The sequence below is a fragment of the Aquarana catesbeiana genome, linkage group LG02, assembly GCF_042186555.1.
Source record: "Aquarana catesbeiana isolate 2022-GZ linkage group LG02, ASM4218655v1, whole genome shotgun sequence".
Classification (NCBI taxonomy): domain Eukaryota; kingdom Metazoa; phylum Chordata; class Amphibia; order Anura; family Ranidae; genus Aquarana; species Aquarana catesbeiana.
The window spans coordinates 39,367,479-39,384,048 of record NC_133325.1 but is presented as its reverse complement, the minus strand read 5'-3'; the positions used below and the strand labels follow the sequence as shown (position 1 = coordinate 39,384,048).

Sequence of the window (16,570 nt, the reverse complement as noted above, 5' to 3'; positions counted from 1 at the left end):
GTTAAGAATGAACACAGGTGCGATCGATACAGATTACTCAGTGTGTTCATTCATTCATCCATCCTGAAACATCCCTTGCAGCAGCGGGCAGGAGAGGAGGGAAGCTGGTAGCACTGCATGCAGGAGACAGGGGGTGCCAGGAAGCAGGGGGAAACGGCACTGCACAGGGTATTCAGGGTGTGCCCAGACACATCCGGCATACCTAGTGCGCACACCTGTGGGGCTGGACATGCACCCTCCAGCTGCTTAGTTAGACACTGTATTTCTGTGTGAAGTAATGCCCAGTATTTGCGGGGGTTAATTGCATGCAGTGGTGTGTTGGCTGGAGGTGAGGTCACTTACAGTTGTGAGGGTAAATAGCGTCTTTGGTCTGACGGAAAGCAAGCAAAGGACACCCTCATCCTGTGATGTGTTCATTAGAGGAAGGAGTTTTACCTGTGATGGGACCTGGAGTTGGGAAAGTGCAGGACTGTTACCCATGTGTACGGGAAGTGTTTAAACCATAGGTATGTGCACCATTTTCATAGCCAATACCATTGTCACAGCCAATGGCATTGTGCAGCCAATATCATTGTGCGGTCTCACCATTGAATAGCCTAAACTGTTGCCTCAGCTCAAGCTACCCCAGTCGGTTGTCATTGTTATACTATGAAGTTGAGTGACTTGTGCTCAACTAGTGGGTCCTTTCCTGAATCTTCCATTGCAATGGACATGACTGTGTAAATGATAACTCTAATGCCGCGTACACACGGTCGGACTTTCTGTCCTACTTGGTCCGGCACACTTTTTGCCGGACTTTGTCCGCCAGGTGCGCTGGACTTTAAAACGGGCGGACTTGCCCACACACGACCAGACTATTGCGGTGGGCTAAGTCCGCCCGTCTTTCCGACGGACTTTCGCCAGAGTTACGGCGGACTTTCAGAATGAACGGACTTGTCCACACACGGACAAGTCCGTTCATTTTGAACGTGACTCAGGTGCGACGGGACTAGAAAAGGATGTCAATCTTGCCGCTTTTATTGGCGAGATTGACACCTTGCGAGCCCCGTCGGGGGGCATACCAGGCCCTTAGGTCTGGTATGGATTATAAGGGGAACCCCCTATGCCGAAAAAACGGCGTGGGGTCCCCCCTAAAATCCATACCAGACCCCGATCCGAGCACGCAGCCTGGCCGATCAGGAAAGGGGGTGGGGACGAGCGAGCGCCCCCCCACTCCTGAACCGTACCAGGCCGCATGCCCTCAACATGGGGGGTGGGTGCTTTCCTGACCGGCCAGGCTGCGTGCTCGGATCGGGGTCTGGTATGGATTTTAGGGGGGACCCCACGCCGTTTTTTCGGCGTAGGGGGTTCCCCTTATAATCCATACCAGACCTAAGGGCCTGGTATGCCCCACGCTCGCCGCAATAGGAAATTTTGTTCTTCCTATTGCAGCGAGCGCGAAATACAATACCCTGCCCTCGCGTCGTATCTGGTCCGTTGGACCAGCATACACACGAGCGGGCTTTCCGTCGGACCAGCACACAGACGAGCGGACTTTCCACCCGAAACTGAGTCCGATGGAAAGATTTAAAACTTGTTTCAAATCTAGGTCCGGCGGGCTTTTGGGAAAAAGTCCGCCTGGAAAAGTCCGCTGGAGCCTACACACGGGCGGATTGTCCGGTACACTCTGGTCCGCCGGACCAAGTATGCCGGAAAGTCCGACCGTGTGTACGCGGCATAATGCAGACCAATGTAACATACTTGTTCCAATATGGTGAACTGCACTCAGCAAATAAGTCTGTTTATTTCGCAGTCTGGTCATTTAATGAAAATAGGCCCATGCGTGCCATCACAGTGTGTGCAATGAGGGGAACAAAGTGTATATGTATAAAAGTGTTTCAAGTGCTTGTGTAACATCAGTATACACAAAGCCGTTCAGGATTGGGAAAGTGGTGGCCAGTGATGGAGAGTTGCAGTCGGAAGGGTTGTTTGGTGTCTGTCTAAATATGCCCTTCTCAGTGGGGTCCCTATTCTAGGACCGCTGCAGTACAGAGCTTTCTTAGGGACAGGGCCTGGACCAGGTAAGTAGCAAGGCCTCACATGTGAGTGGTGTCTCCCTTCATACCTATGGTTTGAAGCAAAACAAATGTGCTTTGCTAAACAACGGGTGGAATGCATCTAGTGTTCTGTATTGTTAGCCTCAAAATGACTCTGTGGTGTGGTGCCAGGATGGGTAGGAACAGACCCATGTCACTGGTTGAAGAGGAGACGTAATCTTCTGGTGTGAGGCCTGGATGGGTGGTTTGACAACTGGCCACCTGTGGGTGTCAACTAAATCTTTTATTATTTTTACTCTAGAGTGGCAGGCAGCACATATGTCTTGGTTCCCCTTTGTCACTGGGGCGACTGTGTAGTGGAGGCCTCCTCCTACAAACGCATAGTGATTGGACCTGGCACAGGGAGTCCAAGCAGTGCAATGTAGAAGGTGTGATTGAGGTGGGATATGGGTCTTCAAAGGACATCAATGGCATTTCAGAGAGGCAGAGGTGTTGTGGTGGTAGAAGCAAGTACCCCAAAGCTACATTTAAGCTGCAATGGAGCCCCAGATCATTTACTGTAGTGTGCACACACAAAATATCTGCACAATATTTCAGACTTACCTCCTAGTTTAGCTCCTCTTCCTCCAGCAGGCTCTACTTTCCTTACCCCACTGCTACCCTCCTTACCTGGTCTCTTTCAGCCAGTTGGTGGCCACCGATGGTAACTCTTGCACATCCTGACTCTATTCTTGGCATCTTAAAGAGGTTGTAAACCTCAGAAAAAAAACCCTGCAAGACAAAGGCATAATGAGCTAGTATGCATTATGAAATTATTAAATACTATCCTTGGAACGAAGGAACGAAGCTTGGAATGAAGCTGTTGCCCGGAGTTTCTTCCAGGTTCATGGGCTCCAGCGCTGAGATTGGCCAGAGCCACGATGATGTCACTCCCGCGCTTGCCGGCGTTCAAGGCACGGGGCTCGGAAGGAACAGCACCCATGGCCGTTTCTTCAGAGCGCATGCGCCAGTGATGTCATACAATGTAAATATCCCCTAAACTGCACACGTTTAGGAGATATTTACACTACCTACAGGTAAGCCTTATTATAGGCTTACCTGTAGGTAAATGTCTGCAGAGGAAGTTTACTTCCTCTTTAAATACAAAGCCTCTTTCACCAAAAACATCTAACCGCTAGCAATGCTATACTGTATGTCTGTGAAGGTTCTCATTTTTTGACTTGACTTGTTCTATAATGGTTCATCACTTCTTCAGTTCATTTGAGCGTCACAAAGTTACTCCAACATTTATTTCCATACCTTAACCTCTTCCTTTCCACCTGCTCTGCCCCTTTTAGTGGGTCTTTAGGGGCTAAACGGACTTTCCAACTGTGATTGGCTGTTTTGGTTTTACATTTAATAGAATAAATACCTTTTCTTTTGTGCTAAAACATTATATTTCCAACATTATAATTCCACATTCCATGTCTTTACATTTTATTTTAGACTATGTTTTTTAAAATCGCACACAGTAAATTTTTTAATCTGCTTGCGAAAGAGCTCATCCCTAATCCCATAAATGAAAGGGCTAAGGAACCTCGGCAAGCACATGAAAAAACTAAAGTTGATGACGGGGAGTAAATTAATATAGTTTTTAAAAATGATTTCAACGATGCTGTAGCTGTAAGCCATCATACACAGCAGGAGCTGAATCGCGTGGAGCACGATCGTTCTTCCAGCTTTAGAGGCAGACGACTTTCTTGAGTCAACCCTGAAAGCCACCAACATGATCTTGATGTATGTGAGGATGATTATGAGCCCCACCAAATAAAACGTTGAGGCGTGGCTGGCAAGTCTTATGGTATCTTGGACCGATGCGACAATGAATGAAGAGCGACTGCAAATTACAATCCTAGAAAAAAATGTTTTCTCGGCTGTCAAAGTCAAAACAAAAAAATCTGCAACATTAGGTAACAGTTCAAGGGCCCAAATAATTGCAATAGCGATACCCATTCTTTGTAAAGTGCAGATCTCTCTGTGTCTTAACGGAAAACATATGGTGATATAGCACTCCAAAGACATGATGGCCAGGTTGTAGGAAGTGATCTTCAGAGAAGTGGAGCTCACAACGACAAATATATAGCAGAAAGGTGCAGGGTACTTGGTGGGATAATAGGAAGCTAAGAACAAGAACAGGCTAAAGAGGAGATAGACTGAGTCAATAACAAGCATGTGCGTAAACAAGATGTAGCGGACTTCTTGGCGGGCAACAGTGTTGGTGAAGCAGACACTTAGCATAACTGCCAGGAAATAGGAGAAGACAATGAAACTTGTAAGTGTTATGCTAAGTAAGATCAACCTCATTATCTCATGATTGCTTAGACCATCTACCTGGGTTGTATTTTTCTGAAGATCCAAGATGTTTGTCATGACCAAAGGCAGGGACGATCCTGGACGGGGTGCACGGGGTGCAGTGCACCCAGGCACCACAGAGGTGGGGGCGCTGAAGCGCCAGAGTGCTCCCTTCCCTCCTCCTCCTCCTCTTCCTTGTTCGTAGGCGGCTCTCTCTGCTAGTCGCCGCCTTGACCTGCCCGTCACCCCTCCCTCCTATGTCAGAGGAGGAAAGCAAAATGAGATCGGAGCGGCTGTCTCTGCCACGCGGTGACGTCACTGGGGGGGGGGGGGCGGCCCGTGCCCGTGCCCAAGCTCAACGTGTTCCAGTTCTCCTCCTTCGACCTCCTGTGTCTCGATCCCGCCTGCTGCCCAAGCCTGACACGCTCCACCCGGGCGGTCCTGGGGGGGTCTATAGTAATGTAGGGGGAGGGGTTTCTCCTGGGGGGTCTATAGTAATGTAGGGGAGGTGGTTTGTCCTGGGAGGGTCTATACTAATGTAGGGGGGAGTTTGTCCAGGGGGGTCTATACTAATGTAGGGGGAGGGGTTTCTCGTGGGGGGTCTATACTAATGTAGGGGGAGGGGTTTCTCCTGGGGAGTCTATACTACACTGGACGTTCAGGAACGTTCCTCAGAGCGAGTGCTCGCAGCACGGCTACAAGGCGCGCTGCGGATTGGTCCTGTGATCATTATGATCACAGAATCCAGCTGAGCAGAGATCGGGATATGGGCGCTGTGATCGGCCCTCCCGATCACGTGACGGCTGTGTCCAATCACAGCCGTCACAATGTAAACAGAAACGCATGTCTCTGTGACAGTTCTCCCCGCCAAGCTCAGTGCAGGGGGGGGGGGACTGCAGATCTGTGACAGCTCTCTGTGCGAGAATGATTTTACACAGAGAGCTGTTACAGATCACCCCACAAACAGTACACCAAGCACCCCTGTCCCCATACACATGTCTGTGTCCCCATAAAACATCTGTCTGTCCCCCATCACTGCCAACACCAAATAAACACTGATTTGGGTTATTTTTACCAAAGAAATGTAGAAGCATCATTTTTATTCAAAATTATTAATAATGGCCTCTGTGCCATTAAAATGCTGCCACTGTGCCATTCAAAAACAGCCGCTATGCCATTCAAACGCAGCCGCTGTGCCATTCAAATACAGCCACTATGCCATTCAAACGCAGCCACAATGCCATTCAAACGCAGCCACTGCGCCCGTCAAACGCAGCCACTGTGCCCGTCAAACGCAGCCACTGTGCCAATTAAACGCAGCCACTGTGCCCGTCAAACGCAGCCACTGTGCCAATTAAACGCAGCCACTGTGCCCGTCAAACGCAGTCACTGTGCCAATTAAACACAGCCACTGTGCCCCTCAAACGCAGCCACTGTGCCCATTAAACGCAACCACTGTGCCCTTCAAACGCAGCAACTGTCCCATTTCAATCTGTAATTTCTTGTTTTTCAATTTATTGCTTTTCAGGCTCATGTTATATTGTCCAAACATAGTGTTAATGTTTAAATGCTGATTTTGTTGGAAGTACCAATAAATATAGCCTCTAGAGATGAACGCATGGAGACAGCTTTCCAGGGTGTGTGTGCTTCCATCTATCAACTGAACTTGTGCGGCAGCTCCAGAGAGTTGCAGACACAAAGGAACTCGAAAAAACAATCTGGAGTTTCTTCTTTCTTATATGTGAAATTAGCTCATCCCCCACAGCTATTACCCTTTGTATAACTTGACCCTCCCTCCTAGATTGTAAGCTCTAACGAGCAGGGCCCTCTGATTCCTCCTGTATTGAATTGAATTGTATTGTACTTGTACTGTCTGCCCTAATGTTGTAAAGCGCTGCGTAAACTGTCGGCGCTATATAAATCCTGTATAATAATAATAATAATAATAATAATAATAAATAATAATGTGAAACCATTGATGTTATCTGAACGAATTGGAGATCAGCATCAGCACACCCTGTATGAGCCCAGGAGTGGCTCCAATGCGTGTTTAGACACTGTTTAGATACTGTGTCACATGCTCAGAGGTGAGCGCATACACGATTGGGGGTCACAGGAGAGCAATGAAGCATGCTTTATTTTGTACACCATTAAGGATGAGCATGATGGATACCAGTTTTTATGGACACTATCAGGGGCGTAAGTAGAAATCACAGGGCCCCATAGCAAAATGTTGTATGGGCCCACCCCCCCTCAAAAAAAAAATGAACTAATGCCATTGAAAAACAGATTACCACACTCACATATAATAAGAGCTTTAAAGTGCTGCTGTCAGTGCTCCCTTATCTCAGTGCTGGTGTCAGTGTTCCCTTATCTCAGTGCTGGTGTCAGTGCTCTCTATCCTGGTGCTGGTGTCAGTGCTCTCTATCTTGGTGCTGGTGTCAGTGCTCTCTATCTCAGTGCTGGTGTCAGTGCTCTCTATCTCGGTGCTGGTGTTAGTCCTCTCTATCTCAGTGCTGGTGTCAGTGCTCTCTATCTCAGTGCTGGTGTCAGTGCTCTCTGTCTCAGTGCTGGTGTCAGTGCTCTCTATCTCAGTGCTGGTGTCAGTGCTCTCTATCTCAGTGCTGGTGTCAATGCTCTCTATCTCAGTGCTGGTGTCAGTGCTCTCTATCCTGGTGCTGGTGTCAGTGCTCTCTATCCTGGTGCTGGTGTCAGTGCTCTCTATCCTGGTGCTGGTGTCAGTGCTCTCTATCTCGGTGCTGGTGTCAGTGCTCTCTATCTCGGTGCTGGTGTCAGTGCTCTCTATCTCAGTGCTGGTGTCAGTGCTCTCTATCCTGGTGCTGGTGTCAGTGCTCTCTATCTCGGTGCTGGTGTCAGTGCTCTCTATCTCGGTGCTGGTGTCAGTGCTCTCTATCCTGGTGCTGGTGTCAGTGCTCTCTATCCTGGTGCTGGTGTCAGTGCTCTCTATCTCGGTGCTGGTGTCAGTGCTTTCTATCCTGGTGCTGGTGTCAGTGCTCTCTGTCTCGGTGCTGGTGTCAGTGCTCTCTATCTCGGTGCTGGTGTCAGTGCTCTCTATCTCGGTGCTGGTGTCAGTGTTCTCTATCTCAGTGCTGGTGTCGGTGAGGGAGGTAACAGTGGAGAAGCCAATCAGCAGGCAGTGCCAGCTCAGGATGCGGAGCACCCGGCCCACCATGGCAGAGGATCAGCCCTGGACTGGGACCTCCCAACTCCCCCCTCAGTGGAGCCCTGCATAGGCAGGGGTAAGGGCAGGGTGGAGGGAGGGGTCAGGGGCTGCCAATCACAGGTGGATACACTGGGACACTGGCACAGGACTGAGCTGTCCTTACTGATATTGACACATGATCAGGAAGAATGTAGTGGGGGGGTGGGGGCAGGGGTGCATATAAAGACCAGTCTCTGGCTGTGGCTGAGGGATGCTGCAGGAACATGGATGGGGGGGGTGGCTCTCTCTCATAAAAAAAAAAATGTTGTTGGTCGCTGTCTGCAGAAAACGTTGTGGCATGGTGGTAACTTTGCCTCTCCCTGCAGCTGGAGCCCCTGATACCCCCCCCCCACTGATTGACAGCCCCAGAGAGGGGCAGCCCAGACACTTCTCCTCTCCTACCTTCCCTTCCATCGGATCGGCTCCATACAGCACTCGTGAGGCCTCCTCCGCGGTGCCTTCCTCTTCCTCTCCTCGTCAGCCGGATGCCTCCTCCGGGGTGTGCGGAAACCGCCGCACCGCTGAGCTGTCCAGGGGGGGTGACGGCTGAGGGGGGGGGCGCGATCTGTGTCTCCCGAGCAGAGGGAATTGTGCTCACTGCTCAGTCTGCTGGAATCTCCTCCCCCCTCTCCTCCTGAAGACAACACAGCGCTGGCCCCGCCTCCTCCCCAAGACGGCTGTGCTCCGACCCCTCTCTCCACTGCTTGGTCGTGCTTGGAGCTCACAGGCAACCCGCTGCTGGTTGCGCTCAGGCCCGGATTTACTCCCTTTGCCGCCCCAAGGCCGGGCCCTTCAATGCCGCCCCCCCACACACCACCAGAAAGAGCCCCCAGACATAATACGGTCAAACACTGCAGACATGATACAAGAGATGGTCAGAGACTGCAATCATAGTACAGGAGATGGTCAGAGATTGCAGACATGATACAGGAGACGGTCAGAGACTGCAGTTCGTATGGACATTAGTAAATAATGGCCGATCGGCCCTCTCACCTGACCCAGCGATACAGCAATGGTTCCCCTGATCAGGAGTCAGCTCACTCTGAATTGCCCGTGGCGACTCCGCTGGGTAGCACCCAGATCTGTATTCCTGCAATGACTCCATTCCTTTCTCCGCCAGGGATGGCGCCAGGCTGTGTGGCTTTCCCTCTGGTGGCGCAGGGCAGCGGGGTTCTCTCTCTAATGGTTTTCCACTCAGCACTGCCCTCTCCCTCTGGATCCCTGTGTGTACTTTCCTGGGTGTAGACCCCCCCAGGACAAACCACCCCCTCCATTAGTACAGACCCCCCCCAGGACAAACCCCCATCCATTAGTACAGACCCCCATCAGGACAAACCCCCCTCCCTTCATTAGTACAGATCCCCCCAGGACAAACCCCCCTCCCTTCATTAGTACAGACCCCCCCAGGACAAACCCCCCTCCATTAGTACAGACCCCCCAGGACAAACGCCCCTCTATTAGTACAAACCCCCCCAGGTCAACCCCCCTCCATTAGTACAAACCCCCCCAGGTCAACCCCCCTCCATTAGTACAAACCCCCCCAGGACAACCCCCCTCAATTAGTACATACCCCCCAGGACAACCCCCCCTCCATTAGTACAAACCCCCCCAGGTCAACCCCCCTCCATTAGTACAAACCCCCCTCGGACAACTCCCCCTCCATTAGTACAACCCCCCCCAGGACAACCCCCTCTCCATTAGTACAAACCCCCCCAGGTCAACCCCCACCCCCTCCATTAGCACAGACCCCCCCAGGACAAACCACCCCTCCCTTCATTAGTACAGACCCCCCCAGAACAAACCCCCCCTCCATTAGTACAGACCCCCAGGACAAACCCCCCCTTCATTAGTACAAACCCCCCCGGACAACCCCCCCTTCATTAGTGCAAACCCCCCAGGACAAACCCCCCCTTCACTAGTACAGACCCCCAGGACAACCCCCCCTTCATTAGTACAAACCCCCCAGGACAAACCCCCCCTTCACTAGTTCAGACCCCCAGGACAACCCCCCCTCCATTAGTGCAGACATCCCAGGACAAACCCCCCCTTCACTAGTACAGAGCCCCAGGACAACCCCCCCTTCATTAGTACAGACCCCCCCAGGACAACCTCCCCTCCATTAGTACAGACCCCCCAGGACAACCCCCCCTCCATAAGTGAACAGATGGAGACAGGCTTGGGCGGGAGTGAGAGACACAGGAGAAAACGCGCCCCCCCCCCGCACAGAGACCAGCCGCTCCGATCTCCGGCGGCTGCTCTCCTTCTCTGACAGGAGGAGGGAGGGGGGACAGTCTTGAGCCTCAAAAAAAACAGCAGCGGCGGCGGTGACCTGCGGAGGGAGCCGCCTCAGTCTGGACACAGAGAGGAGGAGGAGGGAGAGGAGCACTCTAGTGCTTCAGCCTCCCCACCTCTCTGGTGCCCGGGTGCGCTGCATGCTGCTATGTTAGTGTGGGGGCCTGGTCTCGGTGGCCTTGTGGGAAATCCGGCCCTGGTCGCGCTGTGCCCATGGTGACATTTTTTAGCAGAGGCGGCGCTTCAACTAGCCTAATTGCCGAATTAGAGAGCCGCCTCTGCCGGGCCCTACACGGCTGGGGGCCCCATAGCGCATGCGTGGGTCGCTATGGCGGTAGTTCCGCCACTGGACACTATATGTCTGCACTTTACGTTTGCTACCTAGGAATTGGTTTTTAATTTAGATGTGGACACCTTATTGTTATACAACCAGCACTTGGACTTTACATTTTATATATGTTTTTTAACTTTTTTGCATGTTGCACTTTGATCATATTTTCACAGACGGATTGCACATATTATTGCTTAGTATATATATTCGATTTTTTATGATTATTGACACATATAGGTTTTGTAGTATTGATATTCTTCATTTAGCACATACTTTTTTTCACTTTTTTATTTATTTACTACCCAGCGCAGACACAATTATTTATATATTCTTAATAAATATAGCCTTATTGATAATTTGTATTTTTATTCTCGTGCGTGATTGTGTAGACAGGGCCCAGTGTACTGTATAGCCCGGGGGCCTATAGTTACATAGTTACATAGTAGGTGAGGTTGAAAAAAGACACAAGTCCATCAAGTCCAACCTATGTGTGTGATTATGTGTCAGTATTACATTATATATCCCTGTATGTTGCGGTCATTCAGGTGCTTATCTAATTGTTTCTTGAAGCTATCAATGCTCCCCGCTGAGACCACCGCCTGTGGAAGGGAATTCCACATCCTTACCGCTCTTACAGTAAAGAACCCTCTACGTAGTTTAAGGTTAAACCTCTTTTCTTCTAATTTTAATGAGTGGCCGCGAGTCTTGTTAAACTCTCTTCTGCGAAAAAGTTTTATTTCTATTGTGGGGTCACCAGTCCGGTATTTGTATATTGAAATCATATCCTCTCTCAAGCGTCTCTTCTCCAGAGAGAATAAGTTCAGTGCTCCCAACCTTTCCTCATAACTAATATCCTCCAGACCCTTTATTAGCTTTGTTGCCCTTCTTTGTATTCACTCCATTTCCAGTACATCCTTCCTGAGGACTGGGGCCCAGAACTGGACAGCATACTCCAGGTGCGGCCGGACCAGAGTCTTGTAGAGTGGGAGAATTATCGTTTTATCTCTGGAGTTGATCCCCTTTTTAATGCATGCCAATATTCTGTTTGCTTTATTAGCAGCAGCTTGGCATTGCATGCCATTGCTGAGCCTATCATTTATTAGGACACCCAGGTCCTTTTCCATCCTAGATTCCCCCAGAGGTTCCCCCCCAGTGTATAGATTGCAATCATATTTTTGCCACCCAAATGCATTATTTTACATTTTTCTACATTGAACCTCATTTGCCATGTAGTTGCCCACCCCATTAATTTGTTCAGATCTTTTTGCAAGATTTTCACATCCTGCGGAGAAGTTATTGCCCTGCTTAGCTTAGTATCATCCGTAAATACAGAGATTGAACTGTTTACCCCATCCTCCAGATCGTTTATGAACAAATTAAATAGGATTGGTCCCAGCACAGAACCCTGGGGGACCCCACTACCCACCCCTGACCATTCCGAGTACTCCCCATTTATCACCACCCTCTGAACTCGCCAGTTTTCAATCCATGTACTCACCCTATGTTCCATGCCAACGGACTTTATTTTGTACAGTAAATATTTATGGAGAACTGTGTCAAATTCTTTTGCAAAGTCCAGACACACCACATCTACGGGCCTTCCTTTATCTAGATGGCAACTCACCTCCTCATAGAAGGTTAATAGATTGGTTTGGCAAGAATGAATCTTAATGAATTCATGTTGATTACTGCTAATGATACCGTTCTCATTACTAAAATCTTGTATATAGTCCTTTATCATCTCCTCCAAGAGTTTACATACTATTGATTAGGGATGAGCCGAACACCCCCCTGTTCGGTTCGCACCAGAACATGTGAACAGGCAAAAAATTTGTTCGAACACGCGAACAAGGTTAAAGTCTATGGGACACGAACATGAATAATCAAAAGTGCTAATTTTAAAGGCTTATATGCAAGTTATTGGCATAAAAAGTGTTTGGGGACCTGGGTCCTGCCCCAGGGGACATGGATCAATGCAAAAAAAAGTTTTAAAAACAGTAGTTTTTTCGGGAGCAGTGATTTTAATCATGCTTAAAATGAAACAATAAAAGTGTAATATTCCTTTAAATTTCGTACCTGGGGGGTGTTTATAGTATGCCTGTAAAGGGGCGCATGTTTCCCGTGTTTAGAACAGTCTGACAGCAAAATGACATTTCAAAGGAAAAAAAGTCATTTAAAACTACTCGCGGCTATTAATGAATTGCCGATCCGACAATACACATAGAAGTTCATTTATAAAAACGGCATGGGAATTCCCCACAGGGGAACCCCGAACCAAAATTTAAAAAAAAAATGACGTGGGGGGTCCCCCTAAATTCCATACCAGGCCCTTCAGGTCTGGTATGGATATTTAGGGGAACCCCGGCCAAAATTTAAAAAAAAATGACGTGGGGGTCCCCCTAAATTCCATACCAGGTGTCAGGTCACCTGTATCCAGGTGACAGATGCACACCGTTGGGATCAGGAGTGCACCGCAAGGTAGTGGACCCTACGGCTGATTGCTGCGGATTGAACCCTGGGAGGTTTCAGGAAGCAGGTCTACTGGACCACTGAGAATATGAAAACACTGCGCTCTAATAGCAAAAATAAAATATATGTGAGCCAGCAGCTGCATACATTGTGACAAACAATAACTGGTAACTGGGAAAAAATGCAGCGCTAAGAAATATTGGGAAGTTAGGGTGTAGTGAAACAATTAAGTAAGAGATGCTGTACTGAACAGTAAAGCATATGTGCAAAAACCATAAGTGAAGTGAAATGAACAAACACAGTATAAAGTGTTTGTTCAGGAACTGGTATGGACCAAAAAATGATGTGAGACTGGAAATTAAAGTCAATGGTGCACAGTGTGGATCTGTGACTGTGAGTCAACAACAGGGTACAGAACTTCCGTAGCTGTAAACCAACATCTCGATATGGGGCATCAGAATGAAAACATCAGGAAGTAAGATAAGATGGGTACTCTTACCAGATGACGTGGACTCCAATGTCGTATGACATGGAGTCAATGGTGCATGGAGCCAAACCTAGGCTGAAAACGATATCCGGAACGGTGGAACCTCTGTCTCACTTCTCGACTTCTCTGGTGGGGTGAAGAAACATCAGGAAGGGCCGCCAACTGGATATCAGCCAATAAACCTCAAGGATGTGTTCCAAGGAGAACCTGGGGACAGATTTGATCCAGACCCCGTGATGGAAGTAGGGCTACTGGAAGGCAGTTTCTTGCATCGGGATAATATGCAAATAAAAAATAAAAAGCTTCTGCATAGTGCAGGTAAACCAGGGATTTTTATTTCTAAAAATACCATAAAAAAATGGATAAAAGTGATCACAATTGAAATAAAATCTAAGCAGCGTAAGGAAGGGGAGATCGCCCCATTTTTTTTTTTTTTTACCAAAAGAACCAGAAGAAGAAGATGAAGGAAGATAGAAGAAAGAAGAAGCATTTAAATAAAGGAATTGTCAAAAACTGTCTCTTGTCATTTTTAACATTTTTGACAGTTTTTTAGTGAAATGGTAGGGGTACTTTTGTACCCCCTTACCATTTCGGACAGGGGGGAGGGCCGAGATCTGGGGGTCCCCTTGTTAAAGGGGGCTTCCAGATCCCAATAAGCCCCCCGCCCGCAGACCCCCACAACTACCGGCCAGGATTGTGGGGATGAGGCCCTTGTCCTCATCAACATGGGGACAAGGTGTTTTGGGGGCTACCCCAAAGCACCCTCCCAATGTTGAGGGCATGTGGCCTGGTACGGTTCAGGAGGGGGAGAGCGCTCTCTCATCCCCCCTCTTTTTCTGAGGCCTGCCAGGTTGTGTGCTCAGATAAGGGTCTGGTATGGATTTTTGGGGGGACCCCACACCATTTTTTTTTTAAATTTTGGCACAGGGTTCCGCTTAATATCCATACCAGACCTGAAGGGCCTGGTATGGAATTTAGGGGGATCCCCACGTAATTTTTTTTTTTACATTTTGGCCGGGGTTCCCCTTAATATCCATACCAGACCTGAAGGGCCTGGTATGGAATTTAGGGGGACCCCCCACGTCATTTTTTTTTTTTTTTTTTTGGTTCGAGGTTCCCCTGTGGGGAATTCCCATGCTTTTTTTCAATGAACTTCTATGTGTATTGTCGGACCAGCAATGCATTAATAGCCGCAAGTAGTTTTAAATGACTTTTTTTCCTTTGAAATGTCATTTTGCTGTCAGACTGTTCTAAACACGGGAAACATGCGCCCCTTTACAGGCATACTATAGACACCCCCCAGGTACGAAATTTAAAGGGATATTACACTTTTATTGTTTCACTTTAAGCATTATTAAAATCACGGCTCCCGAAAAAACATCCATTTTTAAAACTTTTTTTTGCATTGATACATGTCCCCTGGGGCAGGACCCAGGTCCCTAAACACTTTTTATGACAATACCATGCATATAAGCCTTTAAAATTAACACTTTTGATTTCTCCCATAGACTTTTAAAGGGTGTTCCGCGGCATTCGAATTTGCCGCGAACACCCCAAATTGTTCGCTGTTCGGCGAACTTGCGAACAGCCCATTTTCCAGTCGAACATGAGTTCGACTCGAACTCGAAGCTCATCCCTACTATTGATGTTAGGCTAATTGGTCTGTAATTCCCAGGGATGTATTTTGGGCCCTTTTTAAATATTGGTGCTACATTGGCTTTTCTCCAATCAGCTGGTACCATTCCAGTCAGTAGACTGTCAGTAAAAATTAGGAACAATGGTCTGGCAATTACTTGACTGAGTTCCCTAAGTACCCTCAGGTGCAAGCCACCTGGTCACTGTGATTTATTAATGTTAAGTTTCCCAAGTCTAATTGTAATTCTGTCCTCTGTTAACCATGGAGGTGCTTGCTGTGATGTTTCATGAGGATAAACATTGCAGTTTTGGCTACTGAAGCCCCCTGATTCCCTCATGAAGACTGAGGAGAAGAATAAATTCAGTACCTTTGCCATCTCCCCATCCTTTGTAACCAGATGTCCTTCCTCATTCTTTATGGGGCCAATATGGTCTGTCCTCCCTTTTTTACTGTTTACATACTTAAAGAATTTTTGGGGATTTTTTTTTGCTCTCCTCCGCTATGTGTCTTTTATGTTCTATCTTAGCCATCCTTATTGCACTCTTACATTTCTTGTTGCATTCTTTATAAAGTCTGAATGCTGATGATGATCTCTCAACCTTGTATTTTTTGAAGGCCTTCTCCTTTGCTTTTATATGCATTTTTACATTGGAGCTAAGCCATCCAGAACTTTTGTTCGCTCTTTTAAATTTATTACCCAATGGGATGCATTGGCTAATTCCCTTATTTAATATGCTCTTAAAGCAAACCCATCTCTTTTCCGTGTTCTTTGTTCCTAAGATTTTATCCCAATTTATGCCTTCTAGCAAGACTCGTAGTTTAGGAAAGTTGGCTCTTTTGAAATTCAGTGTCTTTGTACTCCCCTTATGTTTCCTATATGTGTGATTTATACTGAAGCCAATTGACCTGTGATCGCTGTTACCTAAATTGCCCCGTATTTCCACATCCGTGATCAGGTCTGTATTGTTGGTAATTAGTAGATCCAGTAACGCTTTATTTCTAGCTGGTGCGTCTACCATCTAACCCATGAAATTGTCCTGCAGGACATTTAGGAACTGGTGAGCCTTAGATGAATGCACGGTTCCCTCCGCCCAGTCTATGTCTGGATAGTTAAAATCCCCCATTATGATAACACTTCCCATCCTTGCTGCTAATCCAAATTGTGATAGGAGATCTGTCTCCCCTCCCTCCCTCAGGTTAGGGGGCCTATAGCATACTCCCAGTATTATTTTCCCCTTAGCTTGATCCCTTTGGAGCTCTACCCATAAGGATTCCACCTCCTCCCTAGTTCCCTTAGTGATGTCATCTCTCACATTCACTTGTACATTATTCTTGATATATAGGCATACCCCTCCCCCTTTTTTACCCTGTCTATCCTTCCGATAAAGGGTATACCCTTGAATGTTTGCCAGCCAATCATGAGAGCTGTTGAACCAGGTCTCTGAAATTCCCACAAAATCCAAATCCTCCTCGTAAAACAGTATCTCTAGTTCACCCATCTTGTCCGCCAGGCTCCTAGCATTGGTAAACATGCCACGTAGTTTAGACCGTTCGCATATTATCCTCTTATTGGGTGTTCCGAGATTGCAACTAGGACTTGCTACTATACTTACCTTGGGTTTATGTGCTTTGGTCAACCTACCACTAATGTCCCCAATACTACCCTCTGGAAAATGTTCCGCGCTGACTATCTCTACCTCTGGACCCTCCCCCCCCATCGCCTAGTTTAAAAACCCTCTAACTTTTTGGCCATCTTCATTCCCAG

General features: G+C 47.9%; 1 protein-coding gene across 1 annotated transcript; it reads right to left on the bottom strand.

The window, feature by feature from the left end:
• Window positions 1-3,512: 3,512 nt before the first annotated feature.
• Window positions 3,513-4,445, bottom strand: LOC141126521 (odorant receptor 131-2-like). The gene has a single exon (XM_073612458.1). The coding sequence runs from the start codon at window positions 4,443-4,445 to the stop codon at window positions 3,513-3,515; it is 933 nt and encodes a 310-aa protein (XP_073468559.1).
• Between the last annotated feature and the right edge of the window lie 12,125 nt (window positions 4,446-16,570).

Bases quoted from the DNA above. Each gene is read 5' to 3' on its own strand.
- LOC141126521 (XM_073612458.1), bottom strand. From the start codon at position 4,445: ATGACAAACATCTTGGATCTTCAGAAAAATACAACCCAGGTAGATGGT.